This window comes from Phoca vitulina, unplaced genomic scaffold, assembly GCF_004348235.1.
Source record: "Phoca vitulina isolate PV1807 unplaced genomic scaffold, GSC_HSeal_1.0 scaffold21, whole genome shotgun sequence".
Lineage (NCBI taxonomy): Eukaryota > Metazoa > Chordata > Mammalia > Carnivora > Phocidae > Phoca > Phoca vitulina.
The window spans coordinates 18,711,544-18,737,979 of record NW_022589724.1 but is presented as its reverse complement, the minus strand read 5'-3'; the positions used below and the strand labels follow the sequence as shown (position 1 = coordinate 18,737,979).

Sequence of the window (26,436 nt, the reverse complement as noted above, 5' to 3'; positions counted from 1 at the left end):
CAGGGTCTCCTGCCTGCTCCACAGCCTTTTGTCCTCAGTGTGTGCATCCGAGTGTGTGTGTGTGTGTGTGTGTGTGTGTGTATAGAGGGCAGGATGAGGGAGGAGTCCCAGAAAGGCAACGCTCTGCTCTGATAAGAGAGCCTTCACCTTATAGTTTTCTCTCCAGCCTCGTCTCAAATCTACAGTGCTGGCCGCGGTCTTCATCCATCCCTGCCCGCGCTGTCACCCGCCCCTCCACCTCCCGCTCCCCCAGGGGGATGGGCCTTGCTGCAGCAACCCCATGCCTTCCATCCAGGGTCCTTTTTTAATCTCAGTCTAATTGGTTTGCCTGCCCTGCTGAGATGCTTAATTGGGCATAAGCGTATTCCACGGATCCTGTGCCATTGTGAGTTCTGCCTTCTCCTCCAAGGGGAATTTGCTTGCTCTGTGGGCTCAGAAGGAAAGATGTATTTTATGTTGTGCTCAATTCACTGAGAACTTACGTGAAATTGTTCCTGGGCCAGCAGAGCAGTTAGACAACATGACAAGCAAGGCTTTCTCACTTTCTTTTCTCTCTTTCTCTCTCTCTTTTTAAGGTGGCTTATTGCAGTGGAAAGGGCACTGCACTTGGAGTCACAAGTCCTGGGCTCTAATTTCAGCCCTGCAAGTCATTTGCTCTGTGATCTTGGGCAAATAACTTAATGTCTCTGAAATTTAGTTTTCCCATCCATGAATTGAGTGGGTTGGATTTGATGACTTCTACCAAAGGAGTCATAGTGATGCTTTCAGAATAGGCGCCATATTCCCTGGGGGCCAAATCTGGCCCACCACCTGCTTTTATAAATAAAGTTTTATTGGAATGCAGCTATACTCCCATGTTTATGTATTGTCTACGGCTGCTCATACTGCAAGGACACAGTTGAGTAGCTGTGACAGACTCTCTAGATCCTCTTTTAGCACATAGATTGTGTCATTGCTGAAAACCTTTTGACTGTATACATTACTTGGAATTTAAAAATAGGACATCTTTACCAAATCCAACATAGCCTTTCTAGATCTATGCCCACTCCATCCTACATTTTAATGTTATTTTTTTTCTTCCCACCCTTCCTTTTATCTCCTCTCCTCTACTTATCTGCTCATCTAGGACTGCCTCCTTGCTGCTCCCCAAACCTGGCAAACAGTCCTACCTCTGGACCTTTGCACCTGCTCTTCCTTCTTCTTGGATACCCTTCCACCGGTGGCCCCGTGTCCTCTTCCTCATTTTCTTCAGGTCTCTCCTTTCATGTCATCATGTCAAGAAGGCTGTCTCTATAACTGCAACCTCACCCTACCCCTGGGCATCCCGACTGCCTTCCTCCGTTTTATTTGTCTTCACAGCACTCCCCCCCCCACCCCGCCCACCACCCGGCTTGTTACCGATTTGGCTCTTTATGATCAGTGTGCTCTCACCGGAGTTTAAGCTCACTGATAGCGGCTAATTTGTTTGCTGCTATATCCTCAGATCTGGAAAAACAGTAGGTGCCCAAATTTTGAAAACAGAAGTCAACTCCAGTTTCAGCTTCAGTGTTGTTTAAATCTCCTTCTGAATAGGTCTACATGCTGGGAAGCCCTTTCACTTAGGGGACTTTGGGAGACAATATAACATTTTAGAATCCTGTAACTCGTACTGTCTTTGCTCCAGCATCCCTACGATGGCCACAAAGTTACATAAATCCATTCTTTGCACATTTTTAGTCTGGATTGTTGGCCACTCAGAACAGAGTTTAGAGACTGAAATCGAGTAGCATGGTTAGGCACACAAGGCCCTTCATCATGGGGTCATTGACAACCTCTCTGTCTTTACCTCTTTTCATTTACATCCCTCACGCACATGCGCACACACACCCTTCTTTCTCCAACTGCCTTATCCTCCATTTGTGCACAAGGAGTTCGTCCTTCCCGAAACACCCTCTCCCTCTCTTTGGCCAAATCCTATCTTCCCATCAAGATGGAACTGGTAAATTCTTTGCCACCCCCACTCCCACCCCTGCCCCTCTTACAGATTGGGGCAGGGACTCTTTCTTTGACTAAAATGACCATTGCAAATAGCACAGCATGTTTTCATAGCTTTCCTAAACATGCACTTTTGGCCGCGAAGATCGAAGACTTCCTTAGGATCGGGAGCCCTGTGGTGTTAAACAACAGGTATTTGGCACTGAGTCAGTGCTTCCTAATCACACATACACACACACAGAGAGAGCTACTGAGCTCTTCCCAAGTCCCCGGCTGTGTGCTTAGCAGGTCAGTGCATCTCCCCACTTAGGCCTTGTGCCCATACTGTGAGGAAGGAGGTGGGGACTCAGCATCAGCTGCCTAATGTCTTCAAGGAAGAAACCCAATGGCAGGCCCTGGCTGGGTAGCTGGTGGGCATCAGGAAGACTGTAGAGGCTGTGGGAATAAAGAGAGAGGAAGGGGGGGGGGAAAGAATTGAGTCTTGGGCTTGTAATTTGATCGTGGGGGTGGCATTACCAGATTCTATGGCTTTTACATTTTACGTCTCAGTATCTATATTAAAAGACTGAAATAAGAATCAGCATACCAGTTTTCTCCTCCCAGCTCTACCACTATCTAGCTGTGTGACTTTTGACACATTACTTAACCTCTCTGTGAAAATGCACATTGGTTTTGAGGAATGTAGTTGTCGTAGTCACATGAAAAAAAATTAGTAATCCAAGGTCATAAGTTATAAATCAAAGTGATTATATATATGTGTCTGTTACATTGAAGTATGAGTATTTTCTATGCACATACATAATTTCATAATTACATTTATATGTAATTTTATAAGTTTCAGGGATAAACTGAGGAGGAAAGACTCTTTTCCTCAGAAATATCTGATGATCCTCATTGTCTTTTATTGGTCATCTCTTGCTGAGTAGCAAATTACCCCCATAACTTGGTGGCTTAATATAACAACATCTATTAGCTCACAGTTTCTGTGGACTGGGCACCTGGGTGTGGCTTCGCTGGGCGCCCTGGCTCTCTCCATCTCTGGGCTGTGGTTATTGGGTTCAAGGCTCAGCTGGAAAGGGTCTGCCTCCCAGCTCACCCATGCAGTAACTGTTAGGACTCAGGGCCTTCTGAGTCCCAGTTCCTTGGAAGCTGCTGGCCGGAGGCTTCCCTCGGTTCCTGGCCATGTGGATCTCTCCATAGAGCATCTCACACCATGGCAGAGGGAGAGCCAGAGCGAGTGAGAGAGAGATTGAGAGAGACACACACACACAGGGCAGGCAAAACGGAAGTCGAAATCTTTTGTAAATGAATCCTGGAAGGATCATTCCATCGCTTCCCCATTCCATCCATTAGAAGCAAGTCACTGGGTCCCTTCCTGCCCACACTTAAGCAGAGGGGACTGGTTACACAGGGGTGTGAACACCGGGGCGTGAGGGTCATGGGAGTCACGTCACAAGCTTCTGCTGGCTCGCAAGTCCCCTCCCCCTGTCCCACTTGCTCCCTCTTGTCCTTTCCCTCCCTTCCTGTTCAGCTCTTCCTGGATCTCATGGTCCATCCCCCATCCACTCTGCTCCTGCCCTTTCTTCCATGGGGAGAGCTGTTCTCCACCACATATCTATTTAAAGCCCACGTGGACTTCAGAACTATAGTTCAGCTATGACCTCTCCTCTGAAGCTTCCCCTGGAGCCTTGAGAAGTCTAAGCTCTTCTGTGTCCTCTAGTCCTGGATTGACAACAGACTGGAAACGTCTTGTCTTTCCTGCGGGACTGTGAGCTTCTTCAGGACGTGGGCCTGGGAAGTGTCCACCCCCTTCCCGTAGACCTCAGAGTTTGCACTTCCTGGGTGCTGCGTGCAAGGGTTCCTTGAGTGCAGCTGATTAACTTAATACCGATGATGTGCAACGTACTGAGCTGACTTTATTTAGAATTTCAATGGTGTTAAGAATTACGAACAAAGATTCCATAAGCTCTGAGTCTTGGAAATGTATTCCAATTTGAAAGCATTTTTTCAGACCCACGTTCCTCTGCATCGGGGGTCAGACTCCACCGCTGAATTACAGGGGCATATTCTGGGGTGATTCCCCCCCTGTTCTGCTTCTCCTTGCTCCGTGCCCCCCGCTTAATTCGCCTCTCCCATCTTGTGGCAGGAGAGGGAGACCTTTTCATTAAACTCTGGTTCCTATCATTTATCTAGGCTGACCTTCCCGTCCTCTTGGCTAGGCTGTTTTTCTCAAGGGCCTTGGGGCTTGTAATTCAGGCAGACTGGAGAGCTGGTTGTTCCAGAAGGAGCTTCATCTTTGGTAGGAACAGAGGTCATAAAGCAAAAGCAGCCTGAACCAAGGCCCTTCGAATTTCTACTTGTATTCAGTTTACATGCTCCTTGCTCATTGCCCATGAACTTTTAATGATTTTCTTATCTGGGAATTTGTGAGGATATAAAGTTATAAAACTCTCTTTCACATTGGATTAGTACCTGGCAGTTTCCAAAGGTGTACTCACACCCGATGTTTCATGTAATCTGTGCACCAGCAATAAGAAGGAGATAATATTAATTGGATTTCATAGATAAGGAGATGTAAGTCCGGAGAAGTGACAAGCTTTGCCCAGGATGGCCCCGCATAGTTTGCAAGAGGCAGAGTGAGATCCCGAGCTGGACTCCCGGGTTGAAGGTCTTCAGTCTTGATCCCTTCCATCGTTAGTGAAGAAAGGAAATTCTCCCACATGGTCTTCACGACATAGCTTTATTTTTTCCAAATGGTAAATGCTCACTGAGTACATGTTAAAATTGTGAATCAAACAAGCTCTGGGCTAATTATTTGATTTTCGAATTGTCCTAGAGCTTGCTCTAGGTCTCAACCTGCTTTGCGCCTTAGGTCTCAACTTGCTTTGTGCTTTAGGTCTTCCCTGCTGTGAATAGCCTTCCTCTGCTCCCTCTCTCCCTCCCTTCTTTCCTTCCATCCATCCACTCATTTGTTTATTCGTCCAGGTGGCATTCTTAGGAGTCCTGCCATGTAACAGGAACCATGTACCAGAGAAGATCCTGTCTCTGGGGTGTCATTCACAGTCTGGTGGGAGAGATGGGTAAGCAACTAGGCAACAATGACTTTTGTATCTTGATGCTCTGTAAGCAACATGAGAACATGACTGTGTCTGTCTGGCTCACCACAGTATCCCGGTGATGAGAACAGTGCTCAGTAAATATGTGTGCTTGAAGAGAATTAAGGGCTCTAGATCACTTGACAAATACTAAAAATAATAGTTGTCGCTTTCTCACCTTAAGGAGCGATGCCTGAATGGGATGGTTGGGTGGACTCTGCCTTGGGGGTAGAAGTGGTAAATCGAGGCATCTTGCTCCTCTCTCTCACCCAGGGAGTTTGCCCGTTGGAAGGTGAGGAACACAGCCATCGAGAGGAGAGACCTGGTCCGCCATCCAGTGCCCCTCATGCCGGAGTTTCAAAGGAGCATCCGCCTGCTTGGCAGGAGACCCACCACTCAGCAGTTCATCGATACCATCATCAAAAAGTACGGCACCCACCTCCTCATCTCTGCCACCTTGGGAGGTAGGTCGGCAGCCGCTGGGCCAGAGCCTTGTCATGACTTTAGGCCTGGGTTGGAGGGGAGGGCGGGGTATCCTAGGATCAAAGCCAGACTAACTTCTCTTCCCCTATATGTCACTCAGAAGCATCTGTCACAGATGAGCCAAATTGTCTTGGTGGCTCTGGTCACCGTAGAGCACTTGATGCCCTCCTCTGAGACCCTCTACCTTGAGTTTACTAACTTTTTCGGAAGTACAACTTTTGTGGCCTCACCTTGGAATTAGCTCAGTTCGTCAGGGATTCTTAATCTGATTATTGTATTAGTTCCTTTGGAATGCGGTCTAATCTGGGGAAATAATTAAGCTTCAGATGCTGTTTCGAGAATTGCCTTTGTTTATTTAAGTCTGCTGGAGGGACTGATAACTTGAGGTTATCATTTTACAAGGAGGGTATTATTTGTATCTTATATGGGCTTGGAGTAGGTTAATAGGAAAGCTGACTAACTGCTGCACCCTGCTTAGCCTTACCCATCCCTCCCCATCAAGTCCAACCCATCTTTAAGGGAGTAAGAAGAGGAGGAGAGGATAAAAGGGAGGATATAAATTTTTTAAAAAGGGGGGATATGGTAGAAACTAGCATATTTTGATGCTTCTGGTTCTTGCATACATGCATCGTTTTACATTACGAGCTACATTCCCTCGGACATCAGTTTTCTGTCACAATGACCAGGGCCACTAAATTCTGAGACAGCCTCTTTGGTGGTGGAGCCCCGTGTCTCCCGCTCAAAGAGCTGCTAGGTTGCATTAGATTTGGCCCTTGCCGATTAAACAAGACTGGTGTCTTGATGGAGGCAGGGCAGGTGGACAGAGGTATGATTATCACGTTCGATCCTCTCCTTGAGAGGAGGGGTGAGCCCCATGAGCCGGAGGCAGCATGGGTGAAGCAGCTCTTTAGCTCGGCAGGAGTCGGCGAGGGACCCGGAAGGTGGCCGTGCTTTCGAGGCTGAGAACACAGTATGCACTTTGAGGAAGCCCAGATTAGGAATTTGACGATGTGGGGGGTGTCGAGGGAGAAGCTGGTTGGGCAAATTCATCCATCCTCCCAATAAGAAAAGCTGGTATATTATTTGCCCTCAGTAAGCCTCGCCCTTTGCCGGTAGGTCCTTAAAATCTGCAAGTTAAGTCCAATTATCTCCACTGTCTAGCTAGAGGTATGGCTAGCGAGTGACAAAGCTAAGGGTTTCTCTTGTTTCTGTTTTTAGTTCTATTTTTTAAACGAAAAACAAAAGAAAACAATACAGAGTTTACCCAAAGTTTTTAACTTCGGGTTTTCTGTCCACAAAGCCTGCATTTTTTTTTTTTTTGACTCAACATCAGTATTTCTTTAACCAATTCATTCACTCCCCCCGCCCCAACCACTCCAAAATCGACCAACCATTGTGTATTTGTCACCTGTTGCTAGTCAAATATTAAGTTAAGTAGGACTTTGAATGTTAAACCATGCAGTACACATTCTATTCTGTTATAAAGTGAAGACGAAATCATTTCCACGTTGAGCGTTTCATTCACCTGTACCCCTTTTTCTTTGAACTTCTCCACCTCCCATTTCACTTGAATAAAAAAAAAAAAGAAAGAAAAATATATTGCGACCAATTCCGTTCTTCAATTAGAAGCTGCATTCTATCCGAGTCCCTGGAAATCCCAAATGACAAAGCTCTTTCTTTGGCTGTGAAATATATTTTTAATTTCTCCAAGGCAAAGTGGTGAATTATTCACAGAGCCTTGTTCCTCTTCTGTTTTTACAGCACAACATTTTAAAATATGCAGAGCTTTGGATTGAGTTCCAGTGTTGGACAGCAGGCCCTAAATGTTCCCTCAGTCCTCAAGGTGGAGGAGTAGGGAGCAGGAAGGGGAAGAGATTTACTGTTCACTGAACACCAATGTGCCAGACAGACCCTACATGGGGTCCTTCTTCCATCATGATTTCACTCATTCATGGAAAATGTTTCTTGAGAGCCTCCTCGTGCAAGGGGAGGGGATGGATGGGGTCAGTTGCAGTGAATGGAAGGGCAGGCTCTGGAGTTCACCTGCCTTAGTTCCAGTCCTATCTCCTGGTCCACGCCAGTTAGGATCTTGGTTTCCTCTTGTATATATAGAAGTGCATATTATGACAATTAAATAAAATGTGGCATTAAATGTGCTGAGCACAGTGTTGGGCACCAAACTGATTGTCGCTCGCGTTGGTGGTGTTTCATTATTCTTACTATAATTATTGTAATTTCGTGGGGCTGAGGAGCTTGAGGATTTGGGATTCGAGCCCATTGCTACCACTCACTAGGTGAATAGGAGACATTGAGAAATTCACTTTCCCACCTGGATACCCGTTTTCCTGCCTAAATACAAGGAGGTGCAGAACATGTTATTCTCTGTAATTTCTCCTACAAAGAACACCATGTTCATTTGGAAGAAATGCTCTGATAAGCTGTTCAAGGTGTCAGGTGAGTTCCTAAGGTCAGGCTCAAACAACAAAAGATGATCCTAAACTGTCACATGGAGGACAAGTTAATGCATGTATTTGGCTCCTGAGGGAGAGAGAAGAGGAAGGAAAGGCAGTGAGAAAGAAGAAGTGTAGCTCGCAGGAGGGCCGACACATTTCCACTCCATGGGCTCCTCAAGTTTTTGGTGAAATTGATTGAACTCGTAATGGACTTGATATGAATGACGTTTCTCATGGGAGGTGGTAAGGGGGAGAACTGGGGGTCTAGAATGACACACGGGAATATGGGGATAGCAGTTTCCCTCCATCCCTCCGAAGGAAACACCCCGGAGCCTGGGTATCTGTGTGATACGTATGATTAAGTTGGCATGCATGGGACTGCATGCCTACCTCTGCAGACAGATGTGCGCAGACGCATCCCCAGACCCAGATGTGAGTTAATCTGGATGCAGACATACATACATCTGCAGCACACTCGTGCATACACGTGGGACTCCTGCGTATAGATAGGATGCACGTGTGAGGTTGCACATGTATGTGAATGCGTGTAAATTACGTGAATGTCTGTTTATGCACAAGGGCTTATGTTTTTGTGCTTGTGTGTACGTTTTTGTGTATATTCATTATTCCCCACCCTGCATTTTGGGAAAGCTCCCCTGGGCTAAGAGAAAGGCTGAGAATAAAGTCACAGGAACTCAGAAGGGAGGGGGGAGGGATGCCCCAGGGGACCCCAAATCCAGACCTCCCCCTCCCTTACCCAGGAGCAGTATCCCCTCTACACTCACAAGGTCCAATGATCTACTGCCGCATCATCCCCATCCCCTATGTGTCTGAGTCCCACTTTGTTCCCCTCTGAAAGAAGTGGTGCAGAGAGAGATGCGAATCCCTTGGAGGACAGAGAGATGGAGGAAAGGCCTATGTGGGGTGAAGAGGCAATTTGCAGAATCCCAAATGGGAAAGCAACTCTAAACAGAACATTCTCTTTTTTTTTTTTAAAGATTTTATTTATTTATTTGAGAGAGATATTGAGAGAGAGCACATGAGAGGGAAGAGGGTCAGAGGGAGAAGCAGACCCCCCGCTGAGCAGGGAGCCTGATGTGGGACTTGATCCCGGGACTCCAGGATCATGACCTGAGCCGAAGGCAGTCGCTCAACCAACTGAGCCACCCAGGCGCCCCAACAGAACATTCTCTTAATAAACAAGAAATTAAGTCTTAATAATGCAGCAAGAAGCCCATTAACCCCTCTTGATCTAAGGCTTGCTTCTGCCAGTTTTCAGTCCGAAGGGAGCTGTGCCTCTTCCACCTTCTCTTCCGCAGGCCCCATGGAGAGCTTGCGCTGACACTTGGAATATTTGTTTCCTCTGCCTCCTGGCTCTAACTTCTAACATATTCACATATCAAATCATTTACCCCTCCGCTAGCCATTCATTCATCCATCCACCCATCCATCCATCCATCCATCCATCCATCCATTCATCCATCCCACAATAACTGAACATCTCTTCTTCTTCTGATCTAGGTGAAGCGCTGGGAACAGTACAAAATCCATAGAGTCCTTGCTCCACCAGGCCATCACCCACCCTCCTGGAATTCCTTGTCTAATTGTACATGGAGTCCTTTCTAAGCCAAATCTATTCAGGTCACTGTGGACTCTGAAGGACGGAAGATCATGTCCTCCTGCATTACCAGTGAGACTTCATGGGAAAGTGCAAACATGAGTGTCTTACTCTGAACTCGTATCTAGGCATGTGGGACCCAAAAGTTAATTTTGATGATGATGAATCTTCTCATGGGGAGATTTCAGTCTAGTGCTTGAAGCAGATGTGTCACTCAATCAACATTGTAGATTCGGTTGACTTCCATATATATTCATTCATCCACAAATACTTGGATCATTTGCAAAGCACATGACAGTGGAATGAGGGAGGCCTCTTACCTCCTCCCTGCCCTCACAGCGATTCTCCTCTAGCGAGGGAGCCAAGCAAGCAGTCACCAGGAAATGTGGGAAGTGATGCATTGGAGAAATGAAAGAGACAGGGAGCACGTGGTTAGAGCTCTTGATCTAGTTTAAGTAATGAGTGGTGGATTCTGGGAAGGCTTCCCAGAGGAGGTGTTGTCTTAGGTGACATCTGAAGAGTAGAAGTTAGTCAGGAAGGGGAAAAAGAAAGAAAGAAAATAAGAGTCCCCCCCGTGAGAAAATAGGGCACACTTGTGCAGGACGGAGCATACCTGGAGAGGGTGACGGGGTATGCAGCTGGAGCGACCAGAGCATCAGCGTCTTGTAGTCCACCTTCCTAGCAGGGATGCAGGCACCCTTCTTTCTGGGCTATGTTCCACTCTCTGTATCCTTCTCCCTTTGCTATCCGTCTAGTATACGGAAGTGCTCCCCTCGCATCTCTGTCTCCCTGCGCCAGCATTGTCCACTAGAAATGTAAGTGTGAGCCGCATATGCCGTTTTAGATTTTTCTCACAACCACGTCTTTAAAAGTAAAAAGAAAAAGGGGAGAATCAGTGTTAACAATACATTTTATTTAACATAATATATTCCAAACATTAGCTTTTCCATGTGTAATCAACAGGATAAACTTTTATTGAAGTATTTTATTACAGTGCATCTCCATTTAGGCTAGCCACATTTCAAGTGCCCGAGAGCCACACTTGACGGGTGGCTCTCATCTTGGACAGCATACTTGTAGTCACTCAGTGACTCTAAAACAGGGACAGTGTGTTATCCATTTGTCACCCCAGTGCCCGCCAAACTCCTCAACACATGCATGCTGAGCTAAATTGAATGGACAAGGTAGAGAGTCATAGGGGGAAGGTGATTACATCTCTCTCGGGGTGAGGGTACGGTTGGGCAAGCTTGCCAGAAAGATGATGGCTCACTGGGTTCTGAGGAGCGTATAGGAGTATGCCAGGTCAAGGACAGAGGAGGAAGGGTAAGAGAAAGTGACAAAAGCTGGATAGGAATTCAGCGGTCAGATAGGAGAGGAACAGAATGGCATTCTTTTTTTTTTTTTTTAAAGATTTTATTTATTTGACAGAGAGATAGCGAGCACAAGTAGGCAGAGTAGCAGGCAGAGGGAGAGGGAGAAGCAGACTCCCCGCTGAGCAGGGAGCCCTATGCGGGGCTCTATCCCAGGACTCTGGGATCATGACTTGAGCCGAAGGCAGACGCTTAACCAACTGAGCCACCCCGGCGCTCCCAGAATGGCATTCTAAGCAGAGAGAAGCGTTTGAAGATTGTCCAGGGGAGGAAAATCAGCAAGAATAAATCATGGAGATGGAAAGAATGGTTTGGCTGGAACAAATGGAGGGACATGGCAGTGAACAGACAGACTGGAGGTTGCATGTGTTAAACTGAACAGCAATGGAACTGAGTTCTAGAAGCAGTCATGGAGGGATCTGAGGCACAGGAATTAGTCTGTGGGTCAGGGCTGTGCGCCCTGCCTAGGATAATCACTATCCTCCCGAAAGCAAATTGGTTTTTTTTTTCTCTTCAACTTGAAAAGCAATTAGTATTCTAAAGACATTTTGGTGATCTTAGGGATCAGATTTTTGTCCTCAGATGGTATTGACAACGTTGTTTTCTGACTATCCTATTTTCTTGGGTTGAGTAGACAGAAGGATAAATCTCATACAACTGATACTTTACAGTAGTCAAGTAATGGTCATTAACACTCCCATGTATGTGGCAGGCGGGGTTCAGGTACTTTCTGCAGTTGGCTAATGTAATCCCAGGACAGCCCTGCCCCCAGTTTTGCACCTGGAGAAATGGAAGCGTGGGGAGGGTGAGTGACTCTTCATACAGCTGGTGCAGACCAGGCAGTCCTGCTCCAGAGACTGCTTTTTACTACGACTCGAAATGAGTTTGATGATGACAGCTAACCAGACCCCGCTATAGGGACTTGACAAGTATTCATTAATTTATTCTTCTGAATCACTCTATGGAGTAGGTGCCATTCTTCCCCTAATTTTGTTAACGAATAGACTGAAGAACAGAGAGGTTAAGAAACATCCCCAAGTTCACAGTTAATAGAAGGTGAAACCAGATGACGTGTGATGATCACATCTGTTTAGTAGGCATTTCGGGACTTCCCTTTCTGAAGTTCTGATGAAACATCTTGTTATCCCAAATGAAAGGGACCAGAAGTTAGTACTGTTAGTAATCTATGTACCTGTTATGAAAGAAAACTTAATGGAATAAAATATGTGAGTCTGTGCATTCACCTCTCGCTCTCTTTTTCTCCACGCCACACTCTCCTTCTTCCTCTCTAATCTCCCTCCCTATACCTGACTTTCTTGCCACCTTCCCTCCCCACCCCCAGACGCAGCTTCCTGTCTGTGCATTGTGCTCACAGAACCACAGTGCCTGGCTCATGTAGGTAATGAGAATATTTATTGATTGAACTAAAAAACATTGATGTATTAAGTATTTACTATCTACTATATGCCAGGCACTGGGCTTTGGGCAAGGGATAGGGCACTGGTCATGTGGTGTCTGACTTCTCTCATCCCACAATTTAGTTTTTTCCCTTTTTTAGTCACCCAGTTTTCCCTGTCTATCCGTATCTGTCTTTAAAGAATGTCTCATCTCTCTCTCTCTCTCTCTCTCTCTCATATCTATCTGCCTCTTTAGCCATCCATCCATTCATCTGTCCATTCATCTGTCTGTCTAGGACAGGGCAACAGCAGGAGAAGGAGAGAAAGGGAAAGAGGAAGGAAGGAGGGAATAGGAAACGGGGGTGGGGGGGGGAAACTGGATGAGGCGGAGACAACAGGAGGAGGAAAGGAGTGTCTAGGACAAATCCATCATTTTACAGAAGGAGAGACTGAGCCTCAAGGAGAGGATGCTGGTGAGAACTATATGGTGGACTGGTAGAGGTTGGACTTGACAACTGAGAGTCTTCCCATGATCCTTGTCCTCCTAGAGCTTGGTGCTTACAGCCACTTCTGGACTATTTCTCTTTCACCATGCTCTTGATTTTCAGAGGCAGAAGGGAATTTGGGCAAAAGTAGTGGGAAGGTCAAGGCTATTGTCAGCAGTCAGGCTCTGGAGCCTTTCCTCCCACCCCAAAGCTCGATAGGCTCCCTGAACTTCTTTCCTTTTCCATGCAGGGGAGGAGGCCTTGACCATGTACATGGACAAAAGTCGCCTCGACAGGAAGTCAGGGAATGCCACTCAAAGTGTTGAAGCTCTGCACCAACTTGCGTCATCCTACTTTGTCGACCGTGATGGCACCATGAGGAGGCTCCATGAGATCCAGATATCAACTGGAGCAATCAAGGTAGGCTTGAGGGCGGATTGGGTGGATGATTCTGAAGACAACAATACTGCACGTGTCCGGTATTCTGATGGCCGATGGGCAGATGCAGTCCTGGCTTCATACCCATGAAGCTAACACTAACAGTACCCCCTGCCAGCCACTCTGACTGATGTGGTCAAAGGCCCTATAAGATCATGAGCACTGCCATTAGGGTGACCACATGTACTGATTTGCTGGGGCAGCCCTGGCTACGGTCATGGTGTAATTATCAACAATCTTCTCATTGATTTTTAGGTTCCCTTTCTAGGTCAAAAAAACCCTGAGGCTACAGCGGGTAAATGATTTTTACAAGGACCTAGAGCTGGCAAGAGGCAGTTTGCTGATGCCCAGATCAGTAATTTGTTAAACACTTGTGTTTTCCATCCCATTATTCACCGCCCCCCATTTTACAGATGGGAAAACTGAGGTCCAAGAGCTAAAGACTTTTTTGTTCAGGGTTAGACAGCTGGAGTACCCTAACAGGGACTAGAATTCTACTCGCTGGACCAGGGGTCAGCTACTTCTGTAAAGGCCAGATAATAAAAATTTCAGGCTTTGCAGGTCATATGGTCAAGGTTGCCACAGCGCAACTCTACAGTTGTACCACAAAAATCAGCCACGGACAATATGCAAACAAGTGGGCATGACTGTGTGCCAATAAAAGTTTTATTTACAAAAAAGGGCAGTCATGTGCTGACCCATACCCCTCAGCACCAACACTATCCAATATAATACCCTTCCCAGATGGTGGAGGGTGCCCTGTATCTGTGGCCAAGGCAGTAGCCATTAGTCACATGGGCTTATGGAGCACTTGAAATGTGGCTACCGAGGACCTAAGTTTCTAAGTTTATTCCATCTTAATTAATTTTCATTTAAATAGCCACATTGAATAGAGCAGCTCTAGACTTGTAATTCAGTGCCTCGGAGCACAGACACTTAAAAAAAAAAAAAGGTTCTATTTTAAGTGCAATAAATTCAGGGATTACCTTTCTAAAGAGAACGAGGGAGGAATTTTTGATATAAAGGATTAGTTTTTCTCACGGTTTCAGTGCAGATATTTTGCATCTCACATTTTCTGAAACCCGATTATACCTGCATTCTACTCCTCAATTCTTCGATCTAATTTCTTCTGAATTAAGTACAGACCTACCCTTATACTAAGACTTTCAAAAATATCTCTAGGGAAAAAGTGTGTGTGGGGCCGGGGATGGGGGGAGGGGGGAAGGACTGAGGGAGACAGGGGCAGATGAGTTAGAAATTGACCAAGGGAAGAGAAAAAATGTGGGAGTGAGTTACTGAGGAGGGAGGTAGGAAAGAGAGAAATAAATCAGATCGACAAACAAAGAGCCAGCTTATCCAAGAAGAATCGCCTCTGTTGTGGGGGGGGATTATGTTGTTAGTGAACCCGGCACAGAGAGACAGACCTTTATGAAGCCATCAGAGTCTGAGTGAAGCAAAGGCCTGGTTTTCATTATCACCAAATGGTTCTCTCCCGCCCCTGGATGGGATGTGGAATTGAGATATTGAAGCTCTGTCAGAAGATAATCTTCTTTTGTGCATCCTGGAAGTGCAGCCTGCCTCCTTACAAGGAATTTCTCAGAGAAATTCAAGAAGCCATTCTTTGACCACCACTGTCTTCCCCACTCGGTCTGGGACTTGGATTTTTCTTGCCGTTTCTTGACCCTACCTCAAGACCCAGCTGGCCAGAATTGTCTCACTGCCAGTTGTGTTTAATATCAGCAGCTGACCCCAGGTGAGGAAGTTCTGCCCGTAGCTTTCTTTCCCAGGATCTCCTTAGCAAAATGGATTGGTAGTTTTGAGTCTCGTTCAATAACAACTATGTTAGGATTGTGTACCAAAAAAGAATAAATTGCTTAAAAACCAAAACCTACTAATCCTCCATTTATATACTGTTCCCAAAGTGCTAACCACTCCCCAAATAGGATCTCTTTACCTATTGAGGTGGGTAAGAGGATTTTGTAGAGGGGATGTTGAGGCTGAGAGAGGGAAAGTTACTGACACAAGGTTTCCCAGCTGGAGGAAGGCACAACTGGCATTTGGATAACGTCTTACAGGTCACAAAACCACCGATGCTGTGTCTTTATCGTTGGATGCAAACCTCAAAACTACCCGGTAAACGATTGTGTTAAGTCATGGGAAGTCAAGGCGAAAGGGATGAGAAACCTCTTTTTATCCTAAACCATGCCTACTTCAAGGTTATGAAACGTCTTTTAGAAAATGGGGATAATGTTATTGTTCTTGCCTAATAATGCGTACGTACTCGTGACCGATTCTGAGATTTGGGGTAATACGGTACCCGTGTTTGGACATAAGCCACATGTCAGGCACTTCTGCCCATCATGTCTCGTCGCCCAACTTTCCTGGAAAGGATTTACTAGCCTCGGGTCACAGAAGCTTAGAGAAGTTGAGTGACTTTCTTAGGTCACCCAGCAAATTCATGGCCCCGTTAGTATTTAACGCGGGTTCTCCTGATTGTGAAGGGCGTGCTTTTGAAATATGCTGTAGTGCTTCAACTCGTTAATTCATATCATACTTAGAGTGACCTTGTGAAGTGAGGGCCAGGGAATGTCTCCAGTCTGTGAACTTGATTGCCCTGCTACCGCGACGTCCATTTGGTGATAGCCCACATGTGGCCTGGGCACAGGCAAGGTGCCATTGACTCAGGCCAGGCCAGGACACTTTCTCTGCCGGCTCTACTCTGCCGAGGGCTGACTCTGCAGGGCCCTGTCTCACAAGTCTCTAACAAGGGCAGCTGTCTCACACCTGTCACCCTCCATGTCCACTCCAGGTCACAGAGACACGCACCGGGCCTCTGGGCTGTAACAGCTATGACAATCTGGACTCTGTGAGTTCCGTCCTTCTGCAAAGCACGGAGAGCAAACTGCATCTTCAAGGTAGGATGGCCCTGGAAATTTGAGACCAGAGGGTGGAGGGGGAGGAGAGACTCAGGGTTTAGAGGAGGCATGATGTGGAGGGAGAATGGAGAAGAAGATGAAAGACAGAGAAACCGATCAAAACTAGGAATATGGAAATGAAGACAGGATACGATGCCTTTTTAAACTTTTAACATATACAGGGCGTTAAATTCATGGTTATTAATGTTTTCAGATATAAAGTATGAAAATGTGAGCTCTGTCCGATTATTTTGATGAAAATGTCTAAACAGTGTTATTTATAGATGCTCCAGACCTAATATATATTAAAGTTTCATATCGTACCGTCAGAATTTCCTATATCATTGTGTTTGATTTTCAATGTATTTTGGCAGATGTTATTTGAATTATAAGAGCTATAGGACAGTTCACAGCATTGTTAGTTTTGTGTAACCTTCCTTCTCCTTATTCGGTAATCATCTGTGGTCCTTAATATATTTATGGACACATACATATGTGTTTGTGTCTGTGTGTGTGTGCTTTTAGCAGAGTTTATGAATGGGAACCCTCAGTGCTGCCTGGGTGTAGAGAGACAGATACTCAGTCACTGCTAGCCAGAATGCAACAATCCTGGGGTTACTTTGTTGATATATATAAACATGTATATTTGTTTAATGTCTTTTTTTACGTCAGGTCCCTGTTAGGCGCTTCATATATACTCATGACCTGAAGGAAAATACACTCTTTGAAATAGTAATTTTACCCTTATTAATTCATCATCAAGAAGTGAGGAGATTACAGGAGAAAACACACAAGGCTTTGCATACAGATAGTGCTGTTTTAAAAAGCATAGTTTATAATAGCAAAAAAAAATGTAAAGATCTGAATTTTCCACATGAGGGGACTGCACAAATTACGTAGCATCCATACAACATCAGGTGCGAAAATGTTATGTGTAAGAATTTCCAAGAATATATGAAAGCGATTTGATCTGGTGTTCATTTAAAAATGGGTAGTTTCTGGGGCGCCTGGGTGGCTCAGTCGTTAAGTGTCTGCTTTCGGCTCAGGTCATGGTCCCAGGGTCTTCGGATCGAACCCCGCATTGGGCTCCCTGCTCCGCGGGAAGCCTGCTTCTCCCTCCCCCACTCCCCCTGCTTGTGTTCCCTCTCTCGCTGTGTTTCTCTCTGTCAAATAAATAAGTAAAATCTTTAAAAATAAATAAATAAATAAATAAATATGGGTAGTTTCTGACCGAACGTATGGCATGATCTTAACAATGTGAAAGGATAAGGGAAATAATATTTCAAGGAAAGATGCCGAGATGTTAAAAGAGGTTACCTCTGGATGGTGAGGTTGCAGATGATTTATTTTAGGCTTCCAGTTCTTTTTCTAACTTTTCTACAATGATCATGTATTAACTTTATAGTTAGGAAAAAAAAATGGCATGCTTTAACTTAGAGCAGACTAAAAATGTGACCTTCTAGAAAGGTATCTGATAAAGGTGATTCTGAATGTCAGTGGGAGGAAAGTGGAGTTGAGATTGGCAGGTGGAGCTAAGCAGAACCTAATATGACTTTTATATTCCGGTTCCTTGGCAACCCTTTGATTCATACTCCTGTTATAGAAGATGGTTGGAAAATGGCACAGGGAGGGCTTGGTAGTGTCACTTGGGAGCACTGAACAAAAATCCCTCCAGGAAATTCAGGCCAAGAAAGTGGCTTAGTGTTCAAAGAAGACAAAACACAACAAAAACCTCAAACACGCGAAGACTAACCCTGTCCACTTTAGTGGAGAGAAGAGTAGACGGTGGGTTTGGTAATAACCTGACAAGAAAGTAGATAAGAAAGACCGATCTGCCTTGAGTGTGCCAGGATTTTCAACTTCTCAGTTCCTATGCTATGTGCGGCGACCTTGTGAAGTGAGAGCAGTATTTGAGGCCGGGAAGCTTGGCTCCAGCCTGCACTTGATAACCCTGCTGTGCATGTTGGCAGTGGAGAGACCTGTGAATTATAATTGGAGTAAATTTAGAAGGGATTAACAAGATGTTACCAGGAAGTTATTAAGATCTTAGGGATGTTTAGAGGCTGATTTACCATGAAACTAATGAAGCTTAAGGTCCAGGGCTCCCCCACCTTCTGTGTCCCCAACTTTTTTCATTCTAAATATTCACTTCCACATCTTATTTTGGAATTCCTTTCTCAATAAGCAATTACAGTAGAAGCCTCAGTCCTCCAAAACCCAGGTCCGCCATTGATTACATTATTAGAAGTATGTTGTCCACCAAAAAGGGGTGACATCCTTGTCCTATTCTAGATTGGTTAGAGCACACCTGGAGAATTGGGTCCAAGTCTGGGCATCCCAATTCAAGAGGGGGACTAAGAAACTACAGTGCACCTGAAGAAGGCTGTCTTATGATGAATAGTTCAAGACGGTTGACTTGGGGCAATAGGATTTGTCTGCAGATACCTCAAGGGCTGTTTTGCAGAAAAGATAGTCAAATTCATTAATGTGGATAAAATGAGCCAAACCTGATCTGCTTGCAGGAAATGACAAGGATCCCAGTTTTTAACTGGGATGAGATAGATCTCAGTTTAAACTCAGTATAAAATAGATCTTCCAGTGCACATTCATGCCCAAACCTGCAATGGCCTGCTGAAGTGTGTAGTGACTCTCTGGTTTCAGAGAGTTATAAGTAAATGGCATCTGGTAGAAATGTTGTAGAGATTTTTTTAAAAGATTTTATTTATTTATTTGTCAGAGAGAGAGAGCACGCAAGCAGGGGGATTGGCAGGCAGAGGGAGAAACAGGCTCCTTGGCGAGCAGGGAGCCTGATGTGGGGCTCGATCCCAGGACCCTGGGATCATGACCTGAGCCGAAGGCAGACGCTTAACCAAGTGAGCCATCCAGGCGCCCCTGTTATAGATATTATTTAATCATCATTCTATTGGGTTGGGTAGTTGAAGTAGGTGGTCTTAAAGTCCTTTTCATTACTGCTTCTAGGGTTTTATAAAGACAGTGAATCACCAAACCTTTATAGAGCTTGACTATGTGCCGAATCCAATGCTAATCCCTGAGAATATAAGTAACAATCAGTTCAACTTAATTCAGCAAGTATATATGTATATATAGATATCTACAGACATATCTATATATCTATATAGATAGACATATTTTTTAAGAACCCATGTTGTCATTGAACTAAGCATAAGATATGGTGGTGAACAAGACAGACACAGTTTGTGTCCCAAGGAAGTATACATTCTGTCAGAGAAGATGGGCTTAAACAAACAATAATAGGCATAAGGAATTGTAGTGGAGGAAAATTCTGGGGCTTCCTGTTACCAGACAGTATGGAGACTTAACCTACTAGGGAATCAGAGAAGATACATAGGATGAGAACTGGAGGATGAAGAGGAGACAGGGGTGTGGATATGGAGGCAGACAAGGTCTTTGTAAAGGAGCACAGGAGGAAATGAAAATGTCTCAAGAGGTTAAAGCAGAGACACCAATGGTGGGAAAAGCCAAACAATCCTTCAGATCCTGGAAGGCCTCTGCATCACATTAATGACTTGAACACTAATTTGAAGGTAATGGGCACCGTGAAAGGGTTGTTGATATTTTTGGAAGATCACTCTGGCTGTCATGTGGTCAATTACTTAGACGGGGGTAGATTGGTGGTGGGTGACCAGTGAGGGGCTATTGCAGCACTTGAGATGAGATGTCACAGATTCAGACCATGAAGGTAGCACAGGGGTTGAGAGAAATAGACCAGTTTTAGAGTTACTTAGCAGGCATCATGACCAGAATTTAGTGAGAAGACCGGGAAGAATCTGGATAATCTGGTGAATGGAGTATGGGGATGAGATAGAGAAGAAGGGCAGAGAAATACATAAGATTCAAGGTAATATATAATATAATAGAGATAATAAAAATAATGCATACCATTATGGAGATTTAGGAAAGGGAATAATTCACTCAGACTGGTTAGGTAGAGGAGTCATAGAAAAAAAAATATCTGAGGAAGAATAATATTGTCTTGGTGGAAGGTAAAACAAAACAAAAGCTTCTTAAATATAAGACAGAAGACTATCTCATGACTTTTGGATTGGCTGATATTTACTCAATAGGGTACAAGAAGCAGTAAGTATAAAGAAAAGGATTGATACATTGAACCACATTAAAATTAAGAATTTCTGTTCATCAGACACTGCTATTCATAGAATGAAAATATAAGCTTCAGAGTAGAAGGAAATATTTGTGTTATGTGTATCTGACAAAGAACCTTATGCACAATATATAAATAACTCCTAAAACCAACAAGAAAGAGGCGGACAATCCAGTAAGACAAGAAAATGGGTAAAAGACATGAACAGGCATTTCACAAACAAGACTATTAAAATGGCAGATAAACATTTGAAAAGGTGATGAGCTTTTCTAGCCCTCAGAAAATGTAAATTAAAGCCACAATTCAGTATTCTAACCCAGCCATCAGTATGGTTCAAAAGAAAAACACTTGACAATATCAAGGAGTGATGGTGTGGAACAGTGGAAACTTACATGCATTGCTTGTGGGAGAATACATTAGTACAAACACTGGAAAACTCTTTTGGCAGTATCTACTAAAACCTCAATATGTCCTTGTCCTGTGACCCAGAAATTACAATTCTTGGGAATGTGCCCAACAGAAATGGGACCTATGTTCACCAAAAGAGGTGAATGTTCATAGCAGCTTTATTCAAAATAGCCTCCCAATGGAAAGAGCCCCCAGTTGCCTATCAAGAAGAAAATGGATTCATATGATAGGCTACAACACAGAAATGGGAGAAAATAAACTTCTCTGCAACAACATGGAAGTATCTAATGAACATGACATTGAGTCAGAGAAACTGGACAGAAAACCGTCCATGCTGTGATAATTCCATTTCTATACAGGTCAAAACAGTAAAAACAAATGCATTGTTTTAGAAGCTCAGAGGGCATTAACCATTGGGGAGGAAGAATAAGGGAGTAACAGGAGACGGGAGAGATTTCTGGAGGTATTTATAATGTTCTGCTTCTTGATCTGGATGGCAGCACACGGTGTGTTTACTTTGTGAAAATTCGTAGTGCTGTACACACATGATTTATATGTATACATTTCTGTGCATAGAATATGCATCTATTAAACATTTATTTAATAATGTGCTCCATCTTGACATCCTCTGCAAAGAGAAGACATGAATAAGGCAGAGACATAAAAGAGCAGGAGGTGGTCCAGCCCAGCTAGAAGACAGCTGCATGGACTGAGGGCAGAGGAGTCGGGAATAATAATAGCTAATATTTATCCAGTGTTTCCTTATGTGCCGGGGACTGTGTGAATTTATTTGTATTATATTCATATTTATTTGTTGGTTTTTATTTACCTTAACTTACATTGAATTGCATCATAGAATTACATTTGTTACATTTTTAAGCCCCACACCATTCCTACAGGGAAGGCGTAAATAAACACCCCTACTTTGTAGGTGAGGACATGGGTGAGAGAGGTCACTCGGTAAGTGATTGAGCTTGACATTTAACCTGACAGTTTGCCTTCAGAGCTCTTCCTTCTCAAAATGCTAGTGTTCTGTCTTCCTCTGTCCTCTGCTAATTCCGCTGAAGGAGGCTGGGAGGGGAGATTCTGCAGAGGTTTATTTTGGGGGGTCGAGGATGATGTGAATGGCACTCCAATGGCATTCACCTTGTGGCGTTTCCTCAGCTGTTCGCGAAACAGGGCAAAGGTAGAAGGAAAGAGGAAAAAGAAAAGAAGAGGATTGGAGGACACTAGAAAGAGAACGACAGGATTGTAGAAGTGATCACAGGCTATTAGTAGTCCAAACAGCAACAGCCAAACTGGTAATAATAATGCTAATGGCATAATGATAACTTCTTATTTTGATCCTTCTCTCTCCAAGAAGCCCATTGAGTGTTTTGCCGACATTGTCATGTAATTTAATCTAGTATCCATCTGGTGAGGTATATGGAGAGCAGAGCTGTGCCTTAGTAGCTCACTGATGTGGAAAGGGATGCAGAGAGAATATTTTGCTGAAATCTAGGATGATCCATAAATTTATTCATTCATACATTCATTCATTTAGCAATATTTATTGAATATCAACTACATGTCAGATATTGTTTTAAGAGCTGGATATATAGCCGTGAATAAGCTAAGTCTCTGTCATTTGGGAGTTTATATTTAGTGTGTGGGTGTTAGGGGAGCAGATGATAAACAAGTAAACAAAGAAATATATTTTCTTTACAATCAAAGAGATGGTGAAGGAACAGGTCATGTAGAAATTTGTAGACCATGGAAAAAGACTTTAGACTTGACTCTGGATGAAATGAGAAGCCATTACAAATTCAGGCAGTGGAGTAGCCTGACCTGACTTACATTTTAAATGAATCACTATGACTGCTGTGTGGAAAAGACTGTAGAGAGGGCAAGAACACAAGAAAGGAGCCCAGTTTGGGGGCTATTGTGTTTACCAAGGTGAGACAAAAATGGTGGCAGGGACCACGATAGCGGTGATGCAGGTTTTGAGAAGTGATTGCACTGTGGGTACATTTTTAAGTAGTGCTGACATTATTTGGTAGTGGACTGAGGAAGCCTTGCGAGAAAAAGAGAGAAGCAAAGGATGATCCCAAAGTTTGGCCTGAGCAACTGCAGTGATGGAATCACTCTACTGATACGGTGAAGACTGTGGGAGAGATCACCTTTGATAAGACATGAGGAGTTGGGTGAACCAAGTTTGAGAAGTCTATTAGAGATACAAATGCAGATGCTGAGTGGGCACTTGGAAAGTCGGGATTGGGGGGAGAACTAGAAATATAAATTAGTATAGAGATGATATTCAAGGATGTGAGATTGGGTAAGATGACTTTGGAGAAGAGGGGAGATAAAAACAAAAAGAGGGAATTCAGTTACTGAGCCATGGGGAATTTCATATTGAAGGGTTGGGATAATGGGATGATAATGAGGAACAAGAAAAGGAAGCTAAGAAGTGGCCAGGAAGGCGGAAAGGGAGTGATGAGACTATGCTATCCTGGAAGCCGAGTAAAGAGTGTTCCTCAACCAGGGGACTGTGGTCAACTGTGTCAGATGCTGTGGATGGGATGGTTAAGATGGGGACTGACAACTGAGTCGTGGATTAAGCAGCACGGAGGTCGTTAGTGAACTTGACAGGGATCTTTCAATGGAATTATGGTAGTGAAAGCCTGAGGAGAATGAGTTCAGTAGAGAATGGGAAGAGAGGAAGTGAAGGAGATGTAGAGACGCTACAGAGGAAATCCAACAAATGTCACAGTGGCAGAAGGCGATGGCGAGTCCATGAGCTTTTCTTTTTTAACAAAGAAGCCACAAAACTTCTATATGCTGATGGGAATTATTCTTCAGAGAGGGAAACATTGATTCTCTGAGCAAGAGGGATTCTTTTAGGGTCATAGTTGAACAGGCAAGAATGAGTAGGGTCTTGTGTATGGCTGGGATTATTTGCCTTAGAAAAGAGTGTCTGGCGGCTCATCCACAGGAAAGAGAGGAAAAGGAGAGTATTTGGGTGCATCACAGATGTGATGTTCAGGGGCATTTTCACGTACTTTATTTCCGATTACTTTTCGTAGATATCAGTTGCATGATTTTTTCAGACTTTAATCTCTCTGAAATTGGAATGTTTCCTATAACTGATGGTGTGTCATGGTTTAATTGGCAGGGTATTGACAGGCATTGATTTTTCTCAATGTCCATAAACCAGTGATATGTTTACAATGAACGGTACCTTAGATTCACTGGCATGTGATGTTTTTCTTAATGAAACAGGAGTGAGAACACTAGCCTCGTCTCAGTTTCCAAAAGAGAAAAATGGACAGGAGGGAGGCAAAGATCTTTAGAAGATGGGAGGGTAGGCAGTGAGGGCTATGGGATGAAGGAATGATATAACCAGGCATCATCTAGTCTCTGCTCTTCCAGATGAGACTGTTGTGCTTTGAGAGTCTTCTCCTCATACCCTGATAATCAAATGGTGCATTTCACTTGTTGGTTTCAGATCATTTTCTCCTCCCCCCCTCTTCCCCTACCTTCTTCTTTGTTCTCTTTTCCTGTGTGTCAGCTTGAAACCTCAGCTCCTTTCAGACTAGGCTCTAGCTCCTATCACTGTGCACTCAGGCAACATATTCAAACTCTTGCCTGTCTTCTTGTCTTTGTCATATTCCACCATCCAACACACACTCATATCTTTACTCCAGGCCTATAGAATTTCTTACATTTCATTATAGGCATCTTTTCATGTGCATAGACAGCATTCTTCAAAAGCGCATGCGCCTTTTCTACCGCATCGGATATTACATCTTTAAGGCAAGAGTTATGTCCCTTGATCTTCCAAACGCCACCTCCTTTGAAAAGCCTCTTTTAAGACCTCTTCTATGGCATGATTTATTTGTTTTTATTCACCTTACAACATATTCATCTGGGCTTGGGTTTTTATCTCTTCTACTAGATTAGATAGGCTTCTTTAGAAAAGGGATTTTTTTGCCTTGCCAACTTTGCTTTTTGTTCTATTCAACAGTGCCATGGATGTAGGAACTCCATATGTATTTGCTCAGTTCAGTGTTTTCTTATGATTGGTGCTCAAGTAGCCATAGAAGGAGGGCGACTTAGAGGAAAGAAGGGAGAGAAAGAAGGAGGAGGGCAGAGGAGAGGATGGAGGAGTGGGAGAGGAAGAGGGGAAGGGACTTGAGAGAGGAGGAGGAAGAGCAGAAGAGAGTAAAGGAAGGAGCACAGGGTGAGCGGGAGGAGGAGGCTGAGGAAGACAAGCACAGTCCACCATCCCTTTCCTCAGTAGCTGGGCATCATTAATGGAGTGAAGAGGATTATTTTCAAACTCATCCCACAACAAGTAGTAGAAACAGAGGAACAGGGTGTAGAAATGTTTAACATTGTTTTGAGCTGCTATTCCCTCTCAGGCATTGTGCTTATACCCATTAGCCAATTCAGCCCTCCCATCAACTGTGAGGTAGGGATCATGCTCCCCATTATACAGATGGAGAAATCGAGACTTGGAGAGGTAAAATCACTTTCCCAAGGTTCCCCTGGCTTTTGATTCCTTGTCGCCTGGGCTCCAAGGCTTCTTTACCTCTCTAGGGAGCTCTGAGGCAGCACAACACATTTCTAGATGTGGGGAGAATGGGAATAAGTCCCTGCCCAACTGCAATAGTAGAGGACGAGGGGGCAGGACATAATTAGGTCTCTTTTTCGTAAAGCCCCCTCTGTACTACACCGCCCCCCCCATCACTCCATGTGGCCTTGGGACCCCAGGGTGGAACGCTGAGGGATTGTTGCCAGTGCCCGCCCCAGTCCCCAGCTTTGGGGTGAGTCCTCAGCAGAATCAGCCCAGGGACAGGCGGTGGCTTGTGATTAGGGCCCTTCTTGTCTGATTAGCGGGGCCCGGGAGGCACTGCTGGGAATCGGTGTTTCTGCCTTCCCGTGGCTCTGTATGTACGGCCTGCTGAATTAAAGAGCAGTGTCTTTATGACTGAGGGGGCTTCCGACTTCTACCCAGTTGGCTGCATCCAAATATTGGTTTTCCTTTAGGCGCCAATAAGCACTCTGTTCTCAGCCTTGTGGGGAGAACCGGAGTTCCTCTTAAGAAGTGGATTGAAGATACCAATTAAAGACTCAATCAGAACACAAATAGAATAGGGAGGATCCGGAAGGCAGACTTGGAGTGATGAGACCTTGGACTTGTTAATTCCCTGAGCTTCTCTAGGTCTTCTGATAGGCAAAACAGGAATAAAAACCCCCCTGCCACAGGGCCATTGCTCTACATTTAATTGGAAAACATGTAGAAAGCACCTGACCTAAAAGCCAATAGGTCTGATATAAAATAATCATTACACTTACGATGCACTGCATAATTCTCATGTGCCAGGGGAAGAGCTCATTTCTTTATATCAATATCTCCTGTAAACTTCAACGAAGGCCCATTTTCCAGATTTGAAAATTGAGGCTCACAGAAGTTAAGTAACCATCTTGTAGGTGGCAGAACAGGGATTTGAACCCAGATCCACTCAATGTCAGTGCTCTTAAACCATATTGTTTCTCAACCTGAAACATATAAATCAGAATCATGATTTCTAATAGAGCAAATAGATCCATAGCCCTATGTGCTTATAAGGTTCTGCTCTTCACTTTGGAAAGTCTATGATTTTCCTCAAATTAC

At 44.4% G+C, this 26,436-nt stretch overlaps 1 protein-coding gene across 1 annotated transcript in view; it reads left to right on the top strand.

The window, feature by feature from the left end:
- Positions 1 to 26,436, top strand: part of BRINP1 (BMP/retinoic acid inducible neural specific 1) — a 172,297-nt gene that overhangs the window by 99,989 nt on the left and 45,872 nt on the right. The window contains exons 3-5 of the mRNA XM_032418496.1: positions 5,343 to 5,533; positions 13,126 to 13,295; positions 16,123 to 16,228. Of these exons, the coding sequence (XP_032274387.1) occupies positions 5,343 to 5,533; positions 13,126 to 13,295; positions 16,123 to 16,228 (467 nt within the window). The remainder of the gene's footprint in view (positions 1 to 5,342; positions 5,534 to 13,125; positions 13,296 to 16,122; positions 16,229 to 26,436) is intronic.